This window comes from Diplotaxodon limnothrissa, linkage group LG5, assembly GCF_057381915.1.
Source record: "Diplotaxodon limnothrissa isolate DT_005_m linkage group LG5, D_limnothrissa_male_GT1.1, whole genome shotgun sequence".
Taxonomy (NCBI): Eukaryota; Metazoa; Chordata; class Actinopteri; order Cichliformes; family Cichlidae; genus Diplotaxodon; species Diplotaxodon limnothrissa.
Window position 1 is genome coordinate 35,904,430 of NC_140600.1, and position 19,044 is coordinate 35,923,473.

General features: G+C 40.5%; 1 protein-coding gene across 1 annotated transcript in view; it reads right to left on the reverse strand.

Annotated features, from left to right (window-relative positions):
• The window catches only part of cdh22 (cadherin 22), a 99,111-nt gene that overhangs the window by 33,793 nt on the left and 46,274 nt on the right, over positions 1–19,044 (reverse strand). Inside the window, exons 4-8 of the mRNA XM_085353487.1 lie at positions 16,818–16,985; positions 15,081–15,262; positions 14,345–14,601; positions 10,139–10,275; positions 16–137 (exon numbers count right to left, since the gene is read on the reverse strand). Coding sequence (XP_085209613.1) covers positions 16–137; positions 10,139–10,275; positions 14,345–14,601; positions 15,081–15,262; positions 16,818–16,985 — 866 coding nt within the window. The remainder of the gene's footprint in view (positions 1–15; positions 138–10,138; positions 10,276–14,344; positions 14,602–15,080; positions 15,263–16,817; positions 16,986–19,044) is intronic.

Consider the following 19,044-nt stretch of genomic DNA (forward strand, 5'->3'; position numbering starts at 1 on the left):
ATGAAGAAAACATACCTGACCTGGCTTGGCATCTTCGCATATTGAGGCTTCATATGGTGTGGCCAGTTCAGGTGGATTGTCATTCACATCAAGTATCCGAATGCTCACTGATGTTTGGGATGCCATTGTGTGGTTATCTACAAAAGAATGATACAGAAAATAAAAGTTGTGTAAAGAGCTGTGGCAGAAATGTGCATTTGCATTTGCATAATATTATCTCACTATAACTATAGTGTTTGGGGGAAGCCGACAACTGGCAGTGAAACAACAGGTTCTTAGACTGCTCCGACTGTATGTGTCTTTTTTTCCACAGGCATTTTTCTTTTCTTTATTTACCACATGAAAGAGATGAGGTAAAGTTTTAGTTTAACCAGAATATTCATAACGGCCCGGGTTGCACACATGTAACTGAAACCTAAAATTCAGGCTTATGTGTAACTACAGGGAATTTGTGTTGTGCCAATATGCTACTAAACACATAGCAGTGTGTAGTATTTGGTGCTCCCTTCTGGATATTGACAGAGGACTGCAGCTGCTGCTAAAAATCCTGCCAATGTGCTGATTTTTCTATAAGAGAGTGGTGTTGATTTCCAAGAATCCATAGACAAAACACTTAATGCACCCTTGTTAGCCTTTAGCAGACAAGACAAAGACACATCTCCCAGTAGGAACCAGAAAGTAGTTTAGTAGCTATGTGCTGAAGGGTTTTGTTAACTTAAAATACATCCACTGCCTGAAAAAACACTTTTGTATGCCAGTGAGTGACATAAAAATGGCACCAAAGATGCTAGTTTTGTAGTTTCTCCTAGTTTCTCTAGGTACTCACTATCTGATAATGAAGTGAAAAGAGACACACCTCAGCAAATGAGAACTACATGCTTGTGACAAAATTGCAAATGTAGTACTATCATTTTCTTTCTTAAGCCAGTGTCAGCTAGATACATCCAGATATATAACACCACAACACACTCTCAAGACATTTTTCTTAATGGGCAAAAATATAAATGTGGGAGTTGAGAAGATTATATAATTAGTACAATCAAAACCCACTTCAAATTAGCTTGACTTCTCCTTGAATCTTAATTCCCATTCTTAATCATATGATAATGTCTGATGGAGTTTCCATTTTCTCATAAAACACTGTTTGCAGTACAGAAGGGAGCCTTAGGCCTCCCGTGTGCATGTGTGTGTGTGTGTGTGTGTGTGTGTGTGTGTGTGTGTGTGTGTGTGTGTGTATGAGAGCTTAAGTTAGTGGAAAAAAGAAAGAAAATGAAAAGAAGAATGGTGTGTGTGTGTGTGTGTGTGTGTGTGCGTGTTGGGAGAATGGGTGGGGCGGGGGGTGCCCGGTTGCTGCAAGTGTTAGTCAGGATATGGTAGGTTAATTGTAGTGCACACTTGATGAATAAATCAGTATACACAGCTGTCACCACCTAGTTTATGCATCTGAGTGGCACCCTACAGAAAATGTAACAACATGCAGCTACTGACAATTACCCAGTGGTTGAATATACACATAAATCAGTTCCAAGTGTTCCACTGAATGAATTTAAATTGTTGTAATTATGTAAATCTGGAAGATAGTTAAGCACAATAGTGCGTAACAACCAAATTAACACAGTCAAGTGATCAAGATGAGAGCTTTTTAATTGAATATTAGTGCTACTAACTATTTCTATACAGAAGTTAAACTCTGTGGGGGTTTTTTTGCTGCTCTTAATTTACTAAATCTAATTAATGTTGCACTTTCTATTAAAAAAACGGTAGTTTTAGTGCAACAAATGATAAATATTTTTGAAAACCAAAATGGACCTGGAAACTGGACTGTAGTCCTTGAAAAGATGCCTACCTTCCTTAACATCCACGGTTTTATAGACTGTCATTATCTTCTCTTTTTTTAGGATGTGGTTTCATTGCAAGACATTAAGTCCTCAACACTGGCATGTCTGTAAATGTGTGTGCTTAAAATAAAAACTCTCCACCACTCTGTGGGAATTGGTTGTCCCACCACAACTTCACACTTGTTTTTTTTTTTTTTTTTTGCCTCAAGGTTATTATAGGGATAAACTGACACTTGAGGTTAAACTATGGGTAAACTTAAAGCTGTGTTTTTTCTTCATGTGTGTGAGCAACCACATGATGGAAAATTCCAGAGCTTACAAACACAATTATTGGGCCACACTCCAAGTAAAAGAAAAATGACAAGACAGATTTACTAAAGACAGCAAAGCAAACTAATGGTCATCAGACTATAGCAGATAAATTCTCCAGCTCTCTCTCACCACATAGTTCTGTCTAACAGTTGCACAGCAGCTAATGAGAATGCTGGTCTCAACTAATAGCATAATCCTCACATCAATGCAGGGTTTTAATTGACTGCTTTTTGCCAGAGCAGCAAGAGCATAAATGCAAAAAGAGCTCCACCAGTCCTTTTTCCTCTTCTAATTTCATCTTCACATTATTCTGTTGTCCCCGCTGTGCCAGAATGAAAACCAGCAATCACCAGATGTTACACATTTTACATTTCAATTCCCAGAACTGAAAAGAGATGAAATAATGTGAGAAAGCGCCTACCACCACAGACTCTCTTCATCGGGACAAAAAAATAAATAAAAAATAAAAAAACAAAAAAAGCGTATTCAGTGAGACAGGTTCATTCATGTGGACCAAGTGGTGCTGTTCTAAATCTGTCTACAGCTAGTGTAGAAGAATAAAAAAGGATCTCAACAGATTATTGGCATGCTCTGCATCTGTGCTGCACATACCAGCTGTCGAGAATCTTACAGAAAGACTGTCTCTAAGGTGCTGAATTATACTGACATAACTTCAGGGAAGACAGATACAGTATGTGAGTGCTTGCTTGTCTCCTCACACATGTGGATGGCTGCATGTGTGTAGGTGTGTGTCAGGACTGTTACAATGCTCGGGACCAAATGGTTTATTGTCTATGCTGGAGGAGACAGTTTGGTTTAAAATGTCACTTTTGTCAGGAGAGATAAATAAGGATACAAATGTACTCGGGAGCGTGTGCTTTTCGTCTCATTTCTGAGCCGGAGGCCTGTCCATACTGCCTGCAAAGATTTGCAGTATTACAGTTTTTTTCTTTTCTCTTGTTGCATAGCTCCAATTTTACACTGACAACCCAGGCTATCAGAAATCTCTTCAGTATATCTTTTTTTTTTTTTTTTTTTTTTTTTTGCCTGTCCCGTTTGGCTCTTTTGCCATCAGAATTGTTGTCTAAAGGCAAAGAAAGATGCCCAACGGATTTACTTTACCAAATTGACCATCCCAGCCTTGCCATAATGGTCCATTTGATTCACCTTTTATTGTTTATTTTATTTTCACTTACTGAATATGGGACAGACTTGACTGGGGGAAAGAAGGGGAGAAAGAAAGAGGGAAAGAGAAACAGCTGAGAAGAGGGACGGGGGAGAAGGGCAAAAACCAAAAACCAACAGAACGGGCAGAGAAAAAAAATGCATATATCAATCACCTGGGTAATAGAGTAATAGAATAAACAACATCACAATGATATATGGGAATATGACAGTAAATACTAAATGTTAAACATTATTGTGCAGCACATAAGATCAACAGAACACAGTGTGCTTTGAGGTAGGAGCCAAAAAGGGTGTAGTTTGTGGGTGTGATCACCCGTGTGTACACCTGTGAGCATGGACGCGTTTGTTTTTTGTTTTTTAAAAGGTTCCTTCATGTAATAATCTGCTAGAGGGTGTGGGGGAGCCACAGCCCCGTCCTCCAGGGCATGAAGCAGGTATGGAGGAGATCAAAACTCCAGACATCCAGAGGCCCCCAGAACACAAGAGACCAAGGAAGACCAACAGAGGGGCAGCCACGCCACTGTCCCAGAAAGAGCTGAGGAGAGTCCCAGATGAGGGCTCACTCAGCAGCCGCGGAGCAGAAGCCAGGGGGAGTTGCAGTGACGCGCCCGTGAGCTCCGCCGGCAGCCAGCCGTGCCTGAGTGACCGAGCCCCAGGCCGAGAGGCCGGGGGCACCCCACCTCCGAAGTGGCCCGAGCAAGCCCCAGGCTCCAGGCCCCGATAAGCGGCCGCCAAGGAGTGAGCCGGTGTGTACCTGGACGCCCATCCCCGGACACAAAGAACCACCAACGCACCGATGTCTGAGGGAGTCCGCCACTGGCAGGGGAAGTGGTGGTAGGGGGAGATAGGCCTCCATACCTTGGAGGGCCTAAGATGTCCCCAGAGAGGTGGCGCCTGACACCCAACCTGACATATAGACACAGAAATACAGGCACACACATATACAAACATCCATTCCCACCCTCATGCTCTCATATACACTTACTCCACACTCAACCAACGTGGAGACAGACATAAAGAGACGCTGTACACACGATCACACTCCCCAAGCGTACTCTAAGCCCCGGGTCTAGGTACCCTTGCCCCTGGAGGGGGGGAACTGCACCCAGACCCAGGTGGTGTTACCCTTTTCCCTGCGGTGGGGGGAGGCAGACCGCCCCGACTCCGCAGCAGCAGGGAGGCCCCACACTCCAGACCGCAGTCGGACGGCCAACTCCTCCTCCTAGCCCCCCCGCTCCAGCAGGTCGCAGAGAATGGGGGTGAGAGAAGACTCCAAACCTCCCTCCACCCGCTCATTGTAGTGTTGATGCATGTGTGTTCTAAGGTGCATTTAAAACCCAGGAGGGCATGGAGCTACCTGCCAGAGAGCAGCAGGTAAGCGCATGGTCCCTCCTGCTGGCCCTCAATGTCTACGTGTATTTAACATTGAGAGGTGGGCAACGACGCCAGGGGTGGGGTGTACACCCTGATGGTACTTTGGATTCCGTGTATCGTGCCCACCCCCAAGATCCTATATGTATGTGTAATGAGAGTGTGAGTAATGTGAATGTCTAAGTTGTGGGATAAAATTGAGGCAGAGGCAGCCAGAAGGGGACAGGGGGGGGGAGGGGTGGCCTCCTCTGCACCCTGGTGACATACCCCTACTCCAAGGTCCTGCATGTGTGGGTGGTTGTGGTGGAGCGGGAAGAGGGAGGCAGCTGGAGATGGGGAGGGAAGGAAGGGAGGGGCAAGTGACCCCTCCCTGGGGCCAGCTCCCCCGCTGACCCCAGTAGGCACCCCCATACTCCGCGACCCACCAGGGAAAGGGGGCCCAGGCCCATCCAGACCGGGGCCCAGTGCAGCAGCGCCCCCCGGCCCCACAGAGCCCGGGACAGTCCACCCAACCCCACCACAGAGAAAACTGCACCCACCCCACCATCCACTCTTCTTCCAGACTACATAAGACAATAAACACCCAGGCTGAGATCTTCCTCCACCTCTCCTGTATCTCCCCCTCCTGTAGAGAGAGCCCCTGAGGAGAGGAAAGCTCCTGCAAGATGTGACAATCTTCCCCACCAGTTGAAGAGCCCCCCAGGTGGCTCGATGCACCGGCGGCACCCTGCTCCAGGGCTGGGCCCCCATGCACCCACCCGCCCACAACCCCGGCAACACACCAACCAGGACCCAAGCCCCCGAGGCCCGGCCCGGGCCCCAGCCCAGAGACGGAGCGCCCCCAGAACCTCACGCCCATCCCGGACCCACCCAGGGGCAGCCAGGCTACCAGGTCAGTAACCCACGTCCGTCAGCACAGACCCCCGTCAGCACAGACCCTCTTCAGTATATCTTGATTTTGTGTGACTGAGAATTGCTAGTTATGAACAATTGCTTTTAAGCACAAAAATTGAATGGGTCCTGAACATTGTCAATTACTTAAAACTTGTTACATTTTATCGGGGATGCTTATTAACCTTTTAGATCTTTTCAAGTAGAACATTTTAAGAAGTCTCAAAGATGTGCTGGTTTTATATGCTTCTCCATTATTGTCCCGAAAGAACTGAAGAGGGTAAAAAATACAGGGAAAGTCTGTGGGAAAAAGTTTTTTGTCTTGATCTGTAAACACTTTCCCGTTGAGCTTATGGGCTCCTGTCTATCTTTTAATAGAAGATTACCTGTTATATTAAAGTCCACGCTCATTGGCTAATGACACGTCAAATCACAAGTCACTAGCCAATGAGTTTTTGAATTCACAGTCAGACCTGCTTCCTCATCATGCCCATTTTTTGCAACCATGATAACAATGGCACAACAGTTCTTCTCAAGGTTTCAAAGCAGGACATTAGAAACCAGTGGATGACATCACAGTAGCTAAGTCCATCTTCCATGAGGTGGTGAGCTGTACCAAGCTTAGCACAATCCAAAACATCAGAACATGCTTATTCGTGAATATTTAAAGCATCCTATTTACAGTTATTTTCCTTATGGAATACTGTTGCAGTGTAATAATGTGATTACATTTATTGTCAGTGCTGAAAGGTGTGAACACTTTACATAGAAAGTTGACAATCCTTTCATACTTTGCTCTTTAGATTCATCTTACCTTCGCATTTTCTAACTTTGACTAAAAAGAGATACTGATCTCTCTTCAGCATCTTCCAACAAACGTGTGATTCATTTGGATTTGCAGAGAATAATGTTCTAACACCATAAAAAAATCAAAGAGTGTGTGTTTTGTTTGCCAGACAGCAAGTGAGAAAAGTTATGCTGTAGAAAATGTTTCTTCTCTGCAACGGTGCAAGAGATAAAGACTTTCAGTTACTTCAGTATCTTTTTGCCCTCAGGGTGATGTTCTTTTTTCCCACCTACCTGTCTGGGGAAAAAAGCAGTTTTGCAAGGTGATATCATACTTGCTATCAGTTCTCGAAAATTATATGTCACTCTAACTTAACCTGATACGTTTCTGCGGAGAAGATTGTCAGGAAGTACGAGTACTGTGGCTAGTGACAGTACATTAAATGTTGTTCCTGTACTCGGGAGGTTCTGCGTTTTCTGGAGGGGAGACAAGCAGTGCATAGATGAGAGGCTTTTTTTGCCAGTGATAGTGTCTGCAGGAGATGTTGCACCTTTTAATTGGGTGATTTCAAAGACATACTATGTGTGCATGTTTGTATTTGAAACTAAAACATCTTTACTCAGGCACATATGGAGTAATTGACATTTAGGTGTTTTTCAGTTTTGCAACAGAGGTTAATCCTGGGGCATTTACGCCAAGCATTGTCAGGAAGCAGTTGTCACTTGTCCGATACTGATACATGGGCAGTACAACAGTTCAAAGGTCAGTAATGAACTGGGATAATTAAGGGTTGTGCCACAAAATTTCCAGTTTTAACAATGTCCTCAGACACACTGACCTTGTGGCTGTCTAGCTTTAATGAGCAGAAGGGCCGAAATAAAAAAGCGAACAAAATCATTATGGAGAAAATGAAGTCCCTTCTTAAAATACTTTAGCTCATAGCTTCACAAGTATATGCCTCTCTCCCCCCCCGCTCTATTTCCATCTCTCTTGTGGCCTTTCTGTGTCTACTTATTCTATCTCTTTCTGTCTGCTTTCTGTATGTGTACAGCTCTCAGGACTCCATGAACGGGTGATAAAGAGACATAGTGGATGGGAATTTTGATGGCATTGACCACTGACTCTGTCTGTGTGGATGTTTCCACCAATGGCAATGAGAGAGGCTTTATCTTTCAAGTGCAGGCATGTGTTTATGTCTGATATTGAAAGGTGTACGGTTGCTTTAAATGTTCAATTAACATTAAAACGTGTTTATGAGATAATGCCAAGCACAAAGAGGCAGACCACAAAAGGCTCTAAATTGCTCTGGGAGGACTCAGAAAGGCTAATTTTGTCTTAATGTTTGTGGTGGAAGAGACTGCTTACTATTCAGATTGGGCAGTATTGATTATTGGGGTAATCACAGTCTAGGGCAGACCTTCCCAAAGTGTGGGGCCCGCCCGCCCCCGGGGGCGTAGCCATTGCAGAGGGGGCGCAGTATGAAAAGGGGGAACAAAACACTTGGCCACTGCTAGCACGGGGCGCCCACAGAAACGCAAAGCAGGAAGTGAAGCATCGCTGAATATGTTTCCAAACCAACTTCATTCTAAGCCAAAGACTAGAAAATATGGTGAAGCATATCTGCCCTTTGGTTTCACCTGCACAAGTGCCGAGGTAGGTCTCCCCTGCAGAATTGGTTTTCCCTGTGTCGGGAGCGCGCTGGGCTCTTCAAATCACGGACTAACAGTGTCCCACAGTTTTGCACAGAGGGGCATTTTTTGAAAAATGCATTGATAGCAATGTTGAATATTATTACACGTGAAAAAAAAACAACTACAGTAAAATAATTACACCGTGATGCCTCTGCCTTTCTAAATGGAGGGACAGTAACTGCGTGTGTATATGTAAGCATGTAAAACCTGAGGATAGTAAGATTAACAGTAATAGTATATATGCATTCGTCTCTATCTGCCATTCTGCATTTCATGTCATGTAAACGTGGCGCACAGCGTGACGTGAAAAAAGGCACATACCTTTGACGTTGCGTGAGGAACTCTGTATTCCTCGTCCACACGTAAACTGAAAAAAAATGAGTTTTAAAAAATCTCCGGTTTCGGTGATAGGAAACACCGTTTACGTGTGGACGAAACAGCTGCGTTTTCAAAAATACCCGTGTAGGTGTGGACGTAGCCTGAAAGAGTTAGTAGTTTATTTTATTACTACCTGTCATTTATTGCAGATTACTTGAATTTGCTTAATTGTTTACTAAGTGTTTGAGGTGTGAAAGAAACCGCAATGGAGCAAAATATGGGTGTGTGTGGATGGAGGATGTGTGCGTGCATGTGTGCGAGAAGGGGGGGGGACATTTTTCTTGTAAAACAAAGGGGGGCCGAGCAAAAAAAGATTGGGAACCACTGGTCTAGGGGAATATGATTGAGGAACAAATATGAAGACATTTTAAATTCAGCTTTGTTTGTGGTATTATTTTTTTTCCGCTTCTATGTGTAGTGCTGGATACCAGTTAGATGCAGAATGCAATCTCCCCTGCTTTCACTGCAACCCTCAAATCACTTCATCTGTAAAAGATTGAAAAAGTGAGGAACACCAGGCTTTCTCCTTTTTCAAGTTTGCTCCTAATGGTATAGTAATAACTTCCCCAGCTTCCTCAAGTTATTACATTCTTCATTTTCTTTGCTGTGACAAAAGAACCCAATGAGATGAAAAAAATGTAAGCTCTTCATTCATTTTCAGCAATGTATTCATCAACTCATCGACAAGCAAGAAAGCGATGACTATATTTTTCTCCTGGAAGAAAAACGAGAGTAGTGCATAGCTGCCTTTGATCTGCGACCAACAGTTTTTCTTGTTATGGTCAATGAAAATAAACGATATATTCTGTCACTGTGTTCAAATGTAAAAAAGTAGAAGAAAGTGTGTGTCAAAACAGTGAAGTCTAGAAAGAAACGATTGAAAATAGTATTACTCTCAAAGACAAAGTCTTTAAAGCTTATGAGATCTATCGCAAATTGTAAAATCTGTACAAATAAACCAAATCTTAAAAAGATGCCATAAAAGTTCTGCTCATATTACTGCTGTTTCTAGGTTAAACCTCGAGTTATACTCATATTAAAAGACATAAAAGCCATTCAGTCATATACCAAAGAAATAGTAATGATGACATTGGTTTGAGGTTGTCTGTCACCCCTTATAACCCCTGCTGGGAGTCAGCAAATGCTAGAAAGCCAATTTAACTTGTACAATCATTGGCAGGCACTGGGTGTAAACAAAGCTAGCCAATCATTTTGCTTTTTTGTTTTAAAAATTCAGCTGCAAATTGCTCAAACACATGTACATTTTGTTAATTTTAGTTGAAATGTCAGGCAAATTACATCTTGTCTCTTTAAACAGTACAATCCAGTTTAAGGACACAACTTTTTCTTTCTTTGTTTTTTGGTAACTCGTTTGTAATCTGACTTCAACATTAGCTGATACTTTTCTAAAATTGAATTTTTGCTTCATTAGAACGCACACAGTTGCTTTCACAAGTAACTTTGAAATATTCAAACATTAGGTCTTCTAATGTCACACTTTAGGATAAACAAGTCAAAATAAATCAGTAAAATAACTCATTTTGTTTCCAATTGAAACTATAGTGTTCTAATAAACGGTCAGAAAAGTTGGCAAATTAGAATATTTAATGATAAATAATATTACACTAGTATTAGGTTGTACAGAGTGTTAAACTCAGAGTTTGAAATGGCTAGCAATGTACCTGCTTCTACAGCCTTCACAGTGATATTGTGCCAGCCTGCAGTCTCTCTGTCCAAAATCTTTCCCAGCGTGATGGCACCAGAGTCAGGATCAATATGAAAGATCATCTCCTGGTCTGTAGTCCGATCGATGGAGAACCTATTACAACAAACAATAAAATTAGGATGTAAATGTTAAAGTCAATACAAAAATGGATGAATAATTACAATGAATGATTTATTTATTCATTTCATTTTTTAAGTAACTTAATTATGTTGTGTCTTTAAGATTGTCTTAAAGGCTAAAAAAAGACACCTGTAGATAACATTTTGCAGTAGTTATACATGGTTATGACAAGCGTTGAAACATTTTTTGAAAGCATTTACAGGAGACTTGCCACAAGCTCTGTGACCCTAATAGAGCTATGCCCCTTCACTATATTTCCTTATATACTGACTCGTTCTTTTCTTATGCAGAGAAAAAAAAAATGCATTAAATTTTCATTGTGCACTCTAGAAAAAAACACAAATTCATCTTTCCTTCTTTGGGGTATGCGCTGCTCTCAAAAGACTGGTGAGTCAACAAAAATCTGCTGAAATATTTTGTTATTCTTAATTATTTTCTGCACATACACACCATTCTTAATCAAGTCTACATAAACCACCTCATGATAGCCTATTTGTCAAGGAAACCAGCCAGCAATACCTAGTAACATGGTTACATGTTACAGAAAGCATAGAAATTCATAGCAGGTTTTGATTTTACATGTTTTAGAAAAACAAACAAACAAACAAACAATGATAAATATTAGCATGTTCTGTTTATATTTCACTCATGCCATGTAATGTCATTAAAAAAACTAATTGTGATCATTCAGTCTTAGAGCATTAACATATTTTTACTGTTTAAAAAGCTAAGTTTTTAAAATACTGTGCTAACATGATATACTATTGCACAAATAAACATAATACCTACAATATAGGTTCTGTATATATAGGTGTCATCATGTGCATAGCTCTGTTAAATCTTAGTGTAACATCCCATTTAGGGCACATATTTGGCTGTATTAGATTTACAACGGAGAGTCTCCCAGTGCAGTCTCTCCCACCATGACAATCAAACCTCCTTTGTTTGGAACACAATGCAACTGCAATTTACAACAATCCAATCACTCCTGCTTCCCACACAGTTTTGAATAGTATTGGCCGTTATTACTTAATGTTGTAATTTGTCACTATGTCACAAATTTTAGGTGCTTTTCACACTTCTAAGTAGTTTCACACAAAACCACAGTAGGGCTGTTCGATATAACGATATATATCGGATGACGATATAAAAACGTCTATCGTTTCATTTTATCATTTCATGGTGGCGCAAAATAAACTGTTTACGGCAATATTTTTTCATCGTTTTGATGGTCACTGTAGTGGCTATATTAATTTCTTAAAGTTCTCTCTTTCTCTTATATTTAATATAACCACACTATGGACGGACAAGCACCTGTTTTTATGCGTTGTGGTTAGCAACAACGACGGTAACACCATCGCGTGTCCACTTGTATATGTTCCACGTAAACCTTTCACAATAAAGCTCAAGATCCTGTTGAGACTTTTCAAAATAAAATGAATCATCTGAAAGAGCAGATTATTTACGGATGAGAAGTAAAAAAGAGCCGCCAGGTGCTAAAAAGTAAACCTTAGACTCATTTTTGTGATTTATATCGTTATCGGGAGGATAGAATTCTTATATCGGGATATGAGATTTTGGTCATATCGCACAGCCCTAAACTACAGTGTGAATTTTATGGATATGGTTTGTATACAGATATATGTTGTAGAATATATGCATGCATATAGTGCAGTGAAAGCATAAAGTACTATAAATTCCTTTTAAATTATACATAAGCACATGAACATATCTGCTGTCCACTGCCAGCTGCCACTTGTTTTCACCAAGTCAACATAAATGTCTGTTCTACAAAAGCTTTCTTGCCAATCAGTTCCACAGAGCGTGCATTTGATCATTTCCTCTGTATAATTATACAGTTGATAGATAACTATCAATATATAGTTGATAGAGGATATGCTATCAGAGATCATGAGCTTGGTAACTCTATTCAGTAGGTAATTCCTCGCTAACATCTCCCATCCCCCTTTGTCTCAATAACTTAGTGAAGACACATGTGTAGCCCAGCTAGAAAAAAAGAGCAGTGGAAAGTAGTTTTTTTTCATGTATAATGTAAAGAATTTAGTCATTTCTTTTTTCTTTTATGTTTAAAGGAAGATGTGGACCAATAAGATTATCTGTTGTCATTTAACTTGGCCAATCAGCAATGAGCTCCCAGTGACCCTTGCTGTTGACCTTGATCCTGTGTTGCCATTTCGTTCCTGTTCATATAATGCCATGTGCCAGAGAAACTAATGTTCCCGAAGTCGAATCGCTAGGAGTTAAAAGCAAGTCTGCTGCAGTTGTTTTTGGTTGTTCAGAGTTTCACCCTGTCAACGGTGAGTACGAAAAGTGGGGAAAACCTAATTTGTTAAGGATAAAAAGGGCAGACTTAACGGGACGGCGAGTCCGCTAGCCGCTAAGCTAACTGCTAGCGCTCACGCTAGCAGAATTTGACTGTGTTCTGTGTGTGAAATGGCTAGTGACTGCAATCATATTACGTTTAAGAAAAAAAACAAAAGAAATGGTGCTAATCAGTTTTATGTTTAACAAGTTAATCCAATTGTACGCCGATTCTCAGATTTTCAGTTGTGTTCTTTGAGTTGGTTATAATGCACAAGTCTGGTGAGCTACTGTGAGTTGCTGACTGCAGCTACAGTGTTAACTATAGAAGCTGTGTTTTTTTTGAGAACATTGTCAGCCGTCAGGTTGATAAAATTATAGCTCATCTAAGAGGATATGATGCTGCAGTGATATAATTTTGTTGTACAACAGAGCTAGCTGAATTAAGATATAGAGTTACACTAATACTTATTGTTCATTTTTGAATGTTTTAAGTAAGTGTGGCTGTTTCACAACGGTGAATGTGACTATATGGACCTGTGACCTGTTTATAGGTCAGGTTTTTTTGTTATCTGGTAAAAGGATGACTCGACAGACGGACCCAGTCTGAAGCAAGCCCCATCGAGGAGCAGTGATTCCACAGTTCCAGTTAACTGGATGGCGAGCCAACCCGAAATTGAAAAGGATTTGCCAAGGTTTTATTGAAGCCAAAGTTTCGTTCCCATTGAAGCTTCAGATACCTGCAGGACTACGAACTTTCTTCCTTCATCGGAGTGTGGTAGGACAAACATTAAACAAACTGAACGGGCCCCAACGATCCATCAGTTATCAGACATTATCCACTCATATAATTGACTCAGAGAAAGCTGTATGCGCGCACTTTTATTTAGTTTGTTATTTTGGGGGAAATATTTTGTATTTTATTTTATTGTTTTTTCATTACATTGTTGCAGCTGCTGTGTGTCAAATATAACAAATTTGTGAACAGTATATTGTGGTGTGGTCTCTTCTTACTGGTGTTTATACCTTGGGCTCCTGCCGATCCTAGATCTTCTGATACTGGCTAGTGGGAGTTCGGTCATTCTTAATAATAATTCACAAGTTGGGTTACACATGCATAAACACAAAGCCTACTTTTATGTTCATAGACACACATATAATTCTGACTGCCGGCTGCCAAGACATTGGTGAATGACAGCGCTGCCATTGTGTTTTACTTTATTACACCTAGAACTCTGAGCCTCATGCATTTTTAAGTCTTTCACAAGGTAATTTGCACAGGCCCTGTGTGTGTCGCCGTATACTCTGCCAGTGAGACTATCTTAGACCTTATCTACATTCCCTTCTCACATTGCAATTGCTCCTCCGAGGATATATAAACCAAAGACCTTCAAACACAAGATTACTAGATTATATTGTTTTATCACACATGTTGATCTGAGAGAAAAATGTTCTGTACACTGTCATCAATTGTTAACGTAACAATGCTGTTTGGATTTTCATCTTCAAGAGAAATTATTAAGGAAATTGTCTTTAAGCCCACCAGCTACATGTGTATCACCTAGTGAACTACAGTTCTTTAAAAGTCATTTTTTCTTTGAAGAAATTTTTCAACTTCAAAAGTATCTTCAGTGTTAAAAACGGTTGATGCAGAATGCTGTGATTAAGTGTGTTTTAGGTCTACAATAATATAGCACTACCTTTATTGATCTTGCCATACCTGACAGGTTTATTCTTCACATCTGGATCCCTTGCAGTAACAATTCCAACTAGGGCTCCTACTTTGGCGTCCTCCTGGACTTCCATGATAGTGCCATCGGCTGGGTAAAAGATGGGTGGCTCATCTGTGTCCGACACGCTCACCAGGACAATGGTCTGGTCACGGAAAGAGCCCAGGTCCACAAAACGAGGGTCCACATGCTTATTAACCGCCTCCACAACAACATTGTGTGTCCGTTTGTTCTCAAAGTCCAGCGGCTAGCATAAAAAGGAGAAATACAAAGAAAGATTACAAAAGTACAGGTTTGTACAGACTGTTGATGTGCACAGATCCAGTGCTGTTTGAGAATATATCTTTGAAAAGGCTTAGTGAATTCCAGAGCAGTAATATAGCCATAGCATAGGCTAACTGTTAAGTTATATTGTCACTTCATATTAACATATTACATTATCATGTTATTGAGATTCCAGCGAAGCCAAAGCATTGTTGCTAGCTGGATGTCTTCTTGTTGAGTTTACCATTATGCACACGTTACAAAAGGATTCTTTCATTTATGAGAAACACTTTTATTATTTATTTCAAAGGAAAAAAATAAATGTAGCAAATGTGGGAAATATACTCACTTTTTCCTTGACATAAAAGCATTTTCTTTAATTTTTTAATAGGACTGTATTTAAAAGTCTGTTTGTATGAACAATTGTATCACAAAAAATGTATTCTTAGCATTTAAATCTACCTTCTTGATGGAGACAACAGCTTCCTGTGTCTCCATATCTGTAGTGACTTTGAAGAGCTCCCCTCCATCTGTGATCAGATAGCTCATGTCTGTGTTCTCTCCCATGTCTGCATCTGTGGCAATGACGCGTCCAACTGGTGTCCCGACAGCAGCCCCCTCTGACACGGAAAACTGGTACATTTCTGGTAAATAAAGTATGTGGCCCAAGGGTAGAAAATATAGAGGCAGTTAAACCAAGATCCAGATTTTTGGTGTACAAAACAACACAAAAGAAAGATGAGATCCAAAAGTAACACAGAAATGAGAAAAAACACTAGTGGAGGAAAGATAGGGAAAGATAGATGGATAGCCATAGGTAGAAAAGGGCTGAGGGAAGAAAATCGCTGAAGAGATGGATAGGAAATAGACAGAGAAAAGTGGGAAGAGGAAGTAGATGAGATATCATTAAAGATAAAGTAAAGCACTGTTAAAGAAGGGAAGAAATGGCAAACAGGGGTTAGAGTGCCAATGAAAAGTTATAAAGGAAAGGACTGAAAAAGGTAGACTTCATGCAGTTATTAGTGAGCATTCACATACATTAACATTATTATTCTCACATTTGCTATGAAAGCATAGCGCTATATTAACAGTTCCACTAGCCCTAGCCCTCTACCTATTAGAATTAACCCTAGTGTTACATCATATCATTTGACCAATATCATATAATCTGCAATTTAAACCATCTTTAACTAAGAATAAAAACTTGTCGCCATACTCACATTGTCAGCTGTGACTCTAAAGACTAGACCAAAATGAATGAGATCTATCACAGATTATTGTAAAATACTGCAAGAATAAAATAAACAAAAAATAAACGAAAAAGTTATTCGCCAAAATATATGTGTCATATATCTCATATACACATCATATCTCATCCTCCTTATTTATGAAGCTGCATTCAGATTCTATTTCTTCACTATATTGTAGAGTCGAGGAACTTTAATCCTACAGGGTTTATCCCTCTGACTGGGTAAATATGATTTACTGAGATGAAAAAAAAGATTTATACAGGAATAAGAAAAAGGTGTGTGGAGACATATCAAATACAATCAAACAGACTGTCAGATGCTGCATCTGTAGCTTTTACAAAAGTAATACTGTTGTGGGTTACAGCATTAGTTTAAATCCAAAGAAGCAGAATGAAGAAAGAGCTAAAAAAAAAAAAAAGACAAGAAGGGAATGCACTACTTTACTCAGACATGCAATCATACGTCAGTTAGGACTGTTACAATATACCAATTATTTGCACATTGGTACATTTATTTTAAAGACCAATGTATGCTGTATGGACATTTTGGTTTGCTCTAAAGAAGACTATTACTCAACTGAATTAAGTGTGTTTTTGTGTTTAAGAGAGAGAAAATATTTTTAGCCACATTAAACTTTACTTTTTAAATATATTTTGTTGAGTAAATTGAGCATCAAAGACATTCAGCTGAAAAAGAACCTGTCCATAACATTACAATGTACAGTCTATCAATATATAGAGCTATTTTTAATGTATGGGAGGATGCAGGCCGTCTATTCTACTGCATATTTTTAGTGGCTTTTAGGTTGTATACAATTTTCTTGTATGTTGTTGTAATTTGTGCCTTGGCTTTCATTTTCTTCACCCACATTGCCAGTCATTAGCTTCTCTCTATCTCTGTCTCATTATCTTTTTTTTCTAAAGTGGGAGAATGCACAGGATACACTCACTCTGTGGAAAGCGTGGTGGGTTGTCATTAACGTCCGTGATCACTATGGTCACTGTGGTGGAGCCAGAGAGACCACCCATTTGTCCTGCCATGTCTGTTGCCTTGACGACCAACTCGTAACGATCCTGTGTCTCACGATCCAAATCTGCCACTGCTGTCATGATGATTCCTAATGATTGAGAGATAGAAGTGAGTTTAAGGGAGAGTGGCAGAAAGAGGAAGAGTAGTTAGCAAGTGACACCACTGGAAGCGTTGCATTAGTGGTTAGCTCTTGTGCATTAAACCAATTATATTTCCTCTCAGTCTGAGAATCAACTTGTGATAAGTACTGCATTATGGAGGCAAAAGTACAATGCGTTCCATTTCTCTTCTACCAACAGAATGGATGGGAGAGACCATGTTGTACTGGTGACTCTTCACATACACCATTTTATGGCTTAGCTGTATTAAGATGAATAATATATGGAGGGACAATGAAGGCATGACACAGCTTTCCTGAACTGCACAGTTTCCAGTGCTTGGGAAACCATGTTTTGTAGCAGTAACAGCAGAAGTATTACATAAGTTAAAATCGCAAATTCTGGCTTACACCAGAAGAAAAACGACAAAGAAGTGACAAATATTTGTTTATAATTCATAACAAAAAAATCCTAACCAGTGTTCATTAAATGGCTATTTTAGACAACAGTTAATAGTGACTGTGTGAATTTAATAGCACGGTGTGAAAGACTCTGTTGAATATATATATATATATTAGGGGTGCAACGATACACAAAATTCACGGTTCGGTTCGGTTCGATACTTTGGTGTCACGGTTCGATATTTTTTCGATACAAAAAAAATGTTCATGCCTTTTTAATTTGTCATTTATTAAAATTATAAATATATATTTTAACTCAAAAGTACAGTTTTTAAATTTAACCCTAACCCTTGTGCGTGTTTTTTATTTTGACAGCGAATGCGCACCTGCGGACCACTTATGTGCAGCCCTGGTTATTTAGCTCGTCATATTGCAGCCACAGAAATTCTTTTGTCCATGAAACCATAAAGCTGCACTTTCTTTTTGCCTTATAGTCTGATTTGTCATAACTTCTCCTGCTGCTTTTACACACGCACTCACATAAGCTCAGCGATTCTCTGCGCGATCAACCTCTCACATGTTTAAGCTTGCTGTGGGAGATTTCACTTGTCATGTTTGCATAGTAAGCTAACGATTAATAAGACCATGTCAGAGGAATTGGTGCACAAATTATCATCACTCACAGATCAGTACTGTCGCTCTCTATACACAGTTCGCACAATTGCAAAGTGAAAGCAAAAAAACAAGCGCAAATTCAAACGCGACTTCAATATGTCACATATTGACAGTGGCTCACCGATGCCAATGACATAATTACCCAGCTACATTTCTGAAAGAATGCAAAAGCATTGACATATATTTTTCCTACAATAGCCCGACGGGCAGGGAAGAGATAGAGTTTGGTAGCCCGACTGAAAAAATCGCTAGCTCCGGGACGTCGGGCTAGCGATATTGCAAGCCCTGTATCTGATTGAGGAATCACTCATCTTTGGAAAAGAGAGTTTATTACAGAGAAATGGCTCTTTCCAAAATAAAAGCTATACTATCCGCTTCTTCTGGGCTATATTCTCAGCAGCATAAGGAGAATCATGTGCTAACAGCTGTCTAAATGACTCGGCTAAAGTTAGTAGCATGCTTGTTGTTTTTGTCTTTGCACTAGGATGATGTCGGCGTAAATGTGCAGTCATATTCGTTGTGTTCCCACTAGTGCTTTCAGGTTAATCTCGTTGAAATGACCTTAACGCCACAACACGGCAAATCTCCGTTAACGAGCTACCGCCGATCGCTCCGTGCATGGGGCTAGACGGCCAACACGTTAACGAGCTAACTGCGCTAACACACTAGTTCACACCAATGTAATTGAGCATTGCATGGCACATCCAACATACTGTTTTACTTTAGTCCATGACTCGCTTACCTTCAGGGTCATATGTCACATGAAAACCAAAATAATTCCAAACGCCAGATCTGAATGAGAGTGGGGGAGGTCCATGTTGCTGAGAGCTTAACTTCTGTCTCGCTAGCTTGCCCTGTGCTCTTCCTCCTGACTATGCTGTCTGTGTGGAGCGCTCAGTGGATCTGCGCTCGACAGTGCAGCCTAGGCGGAGTAGTCGAACACAGATTCACTGAGCGCTCAACACAGACAGCA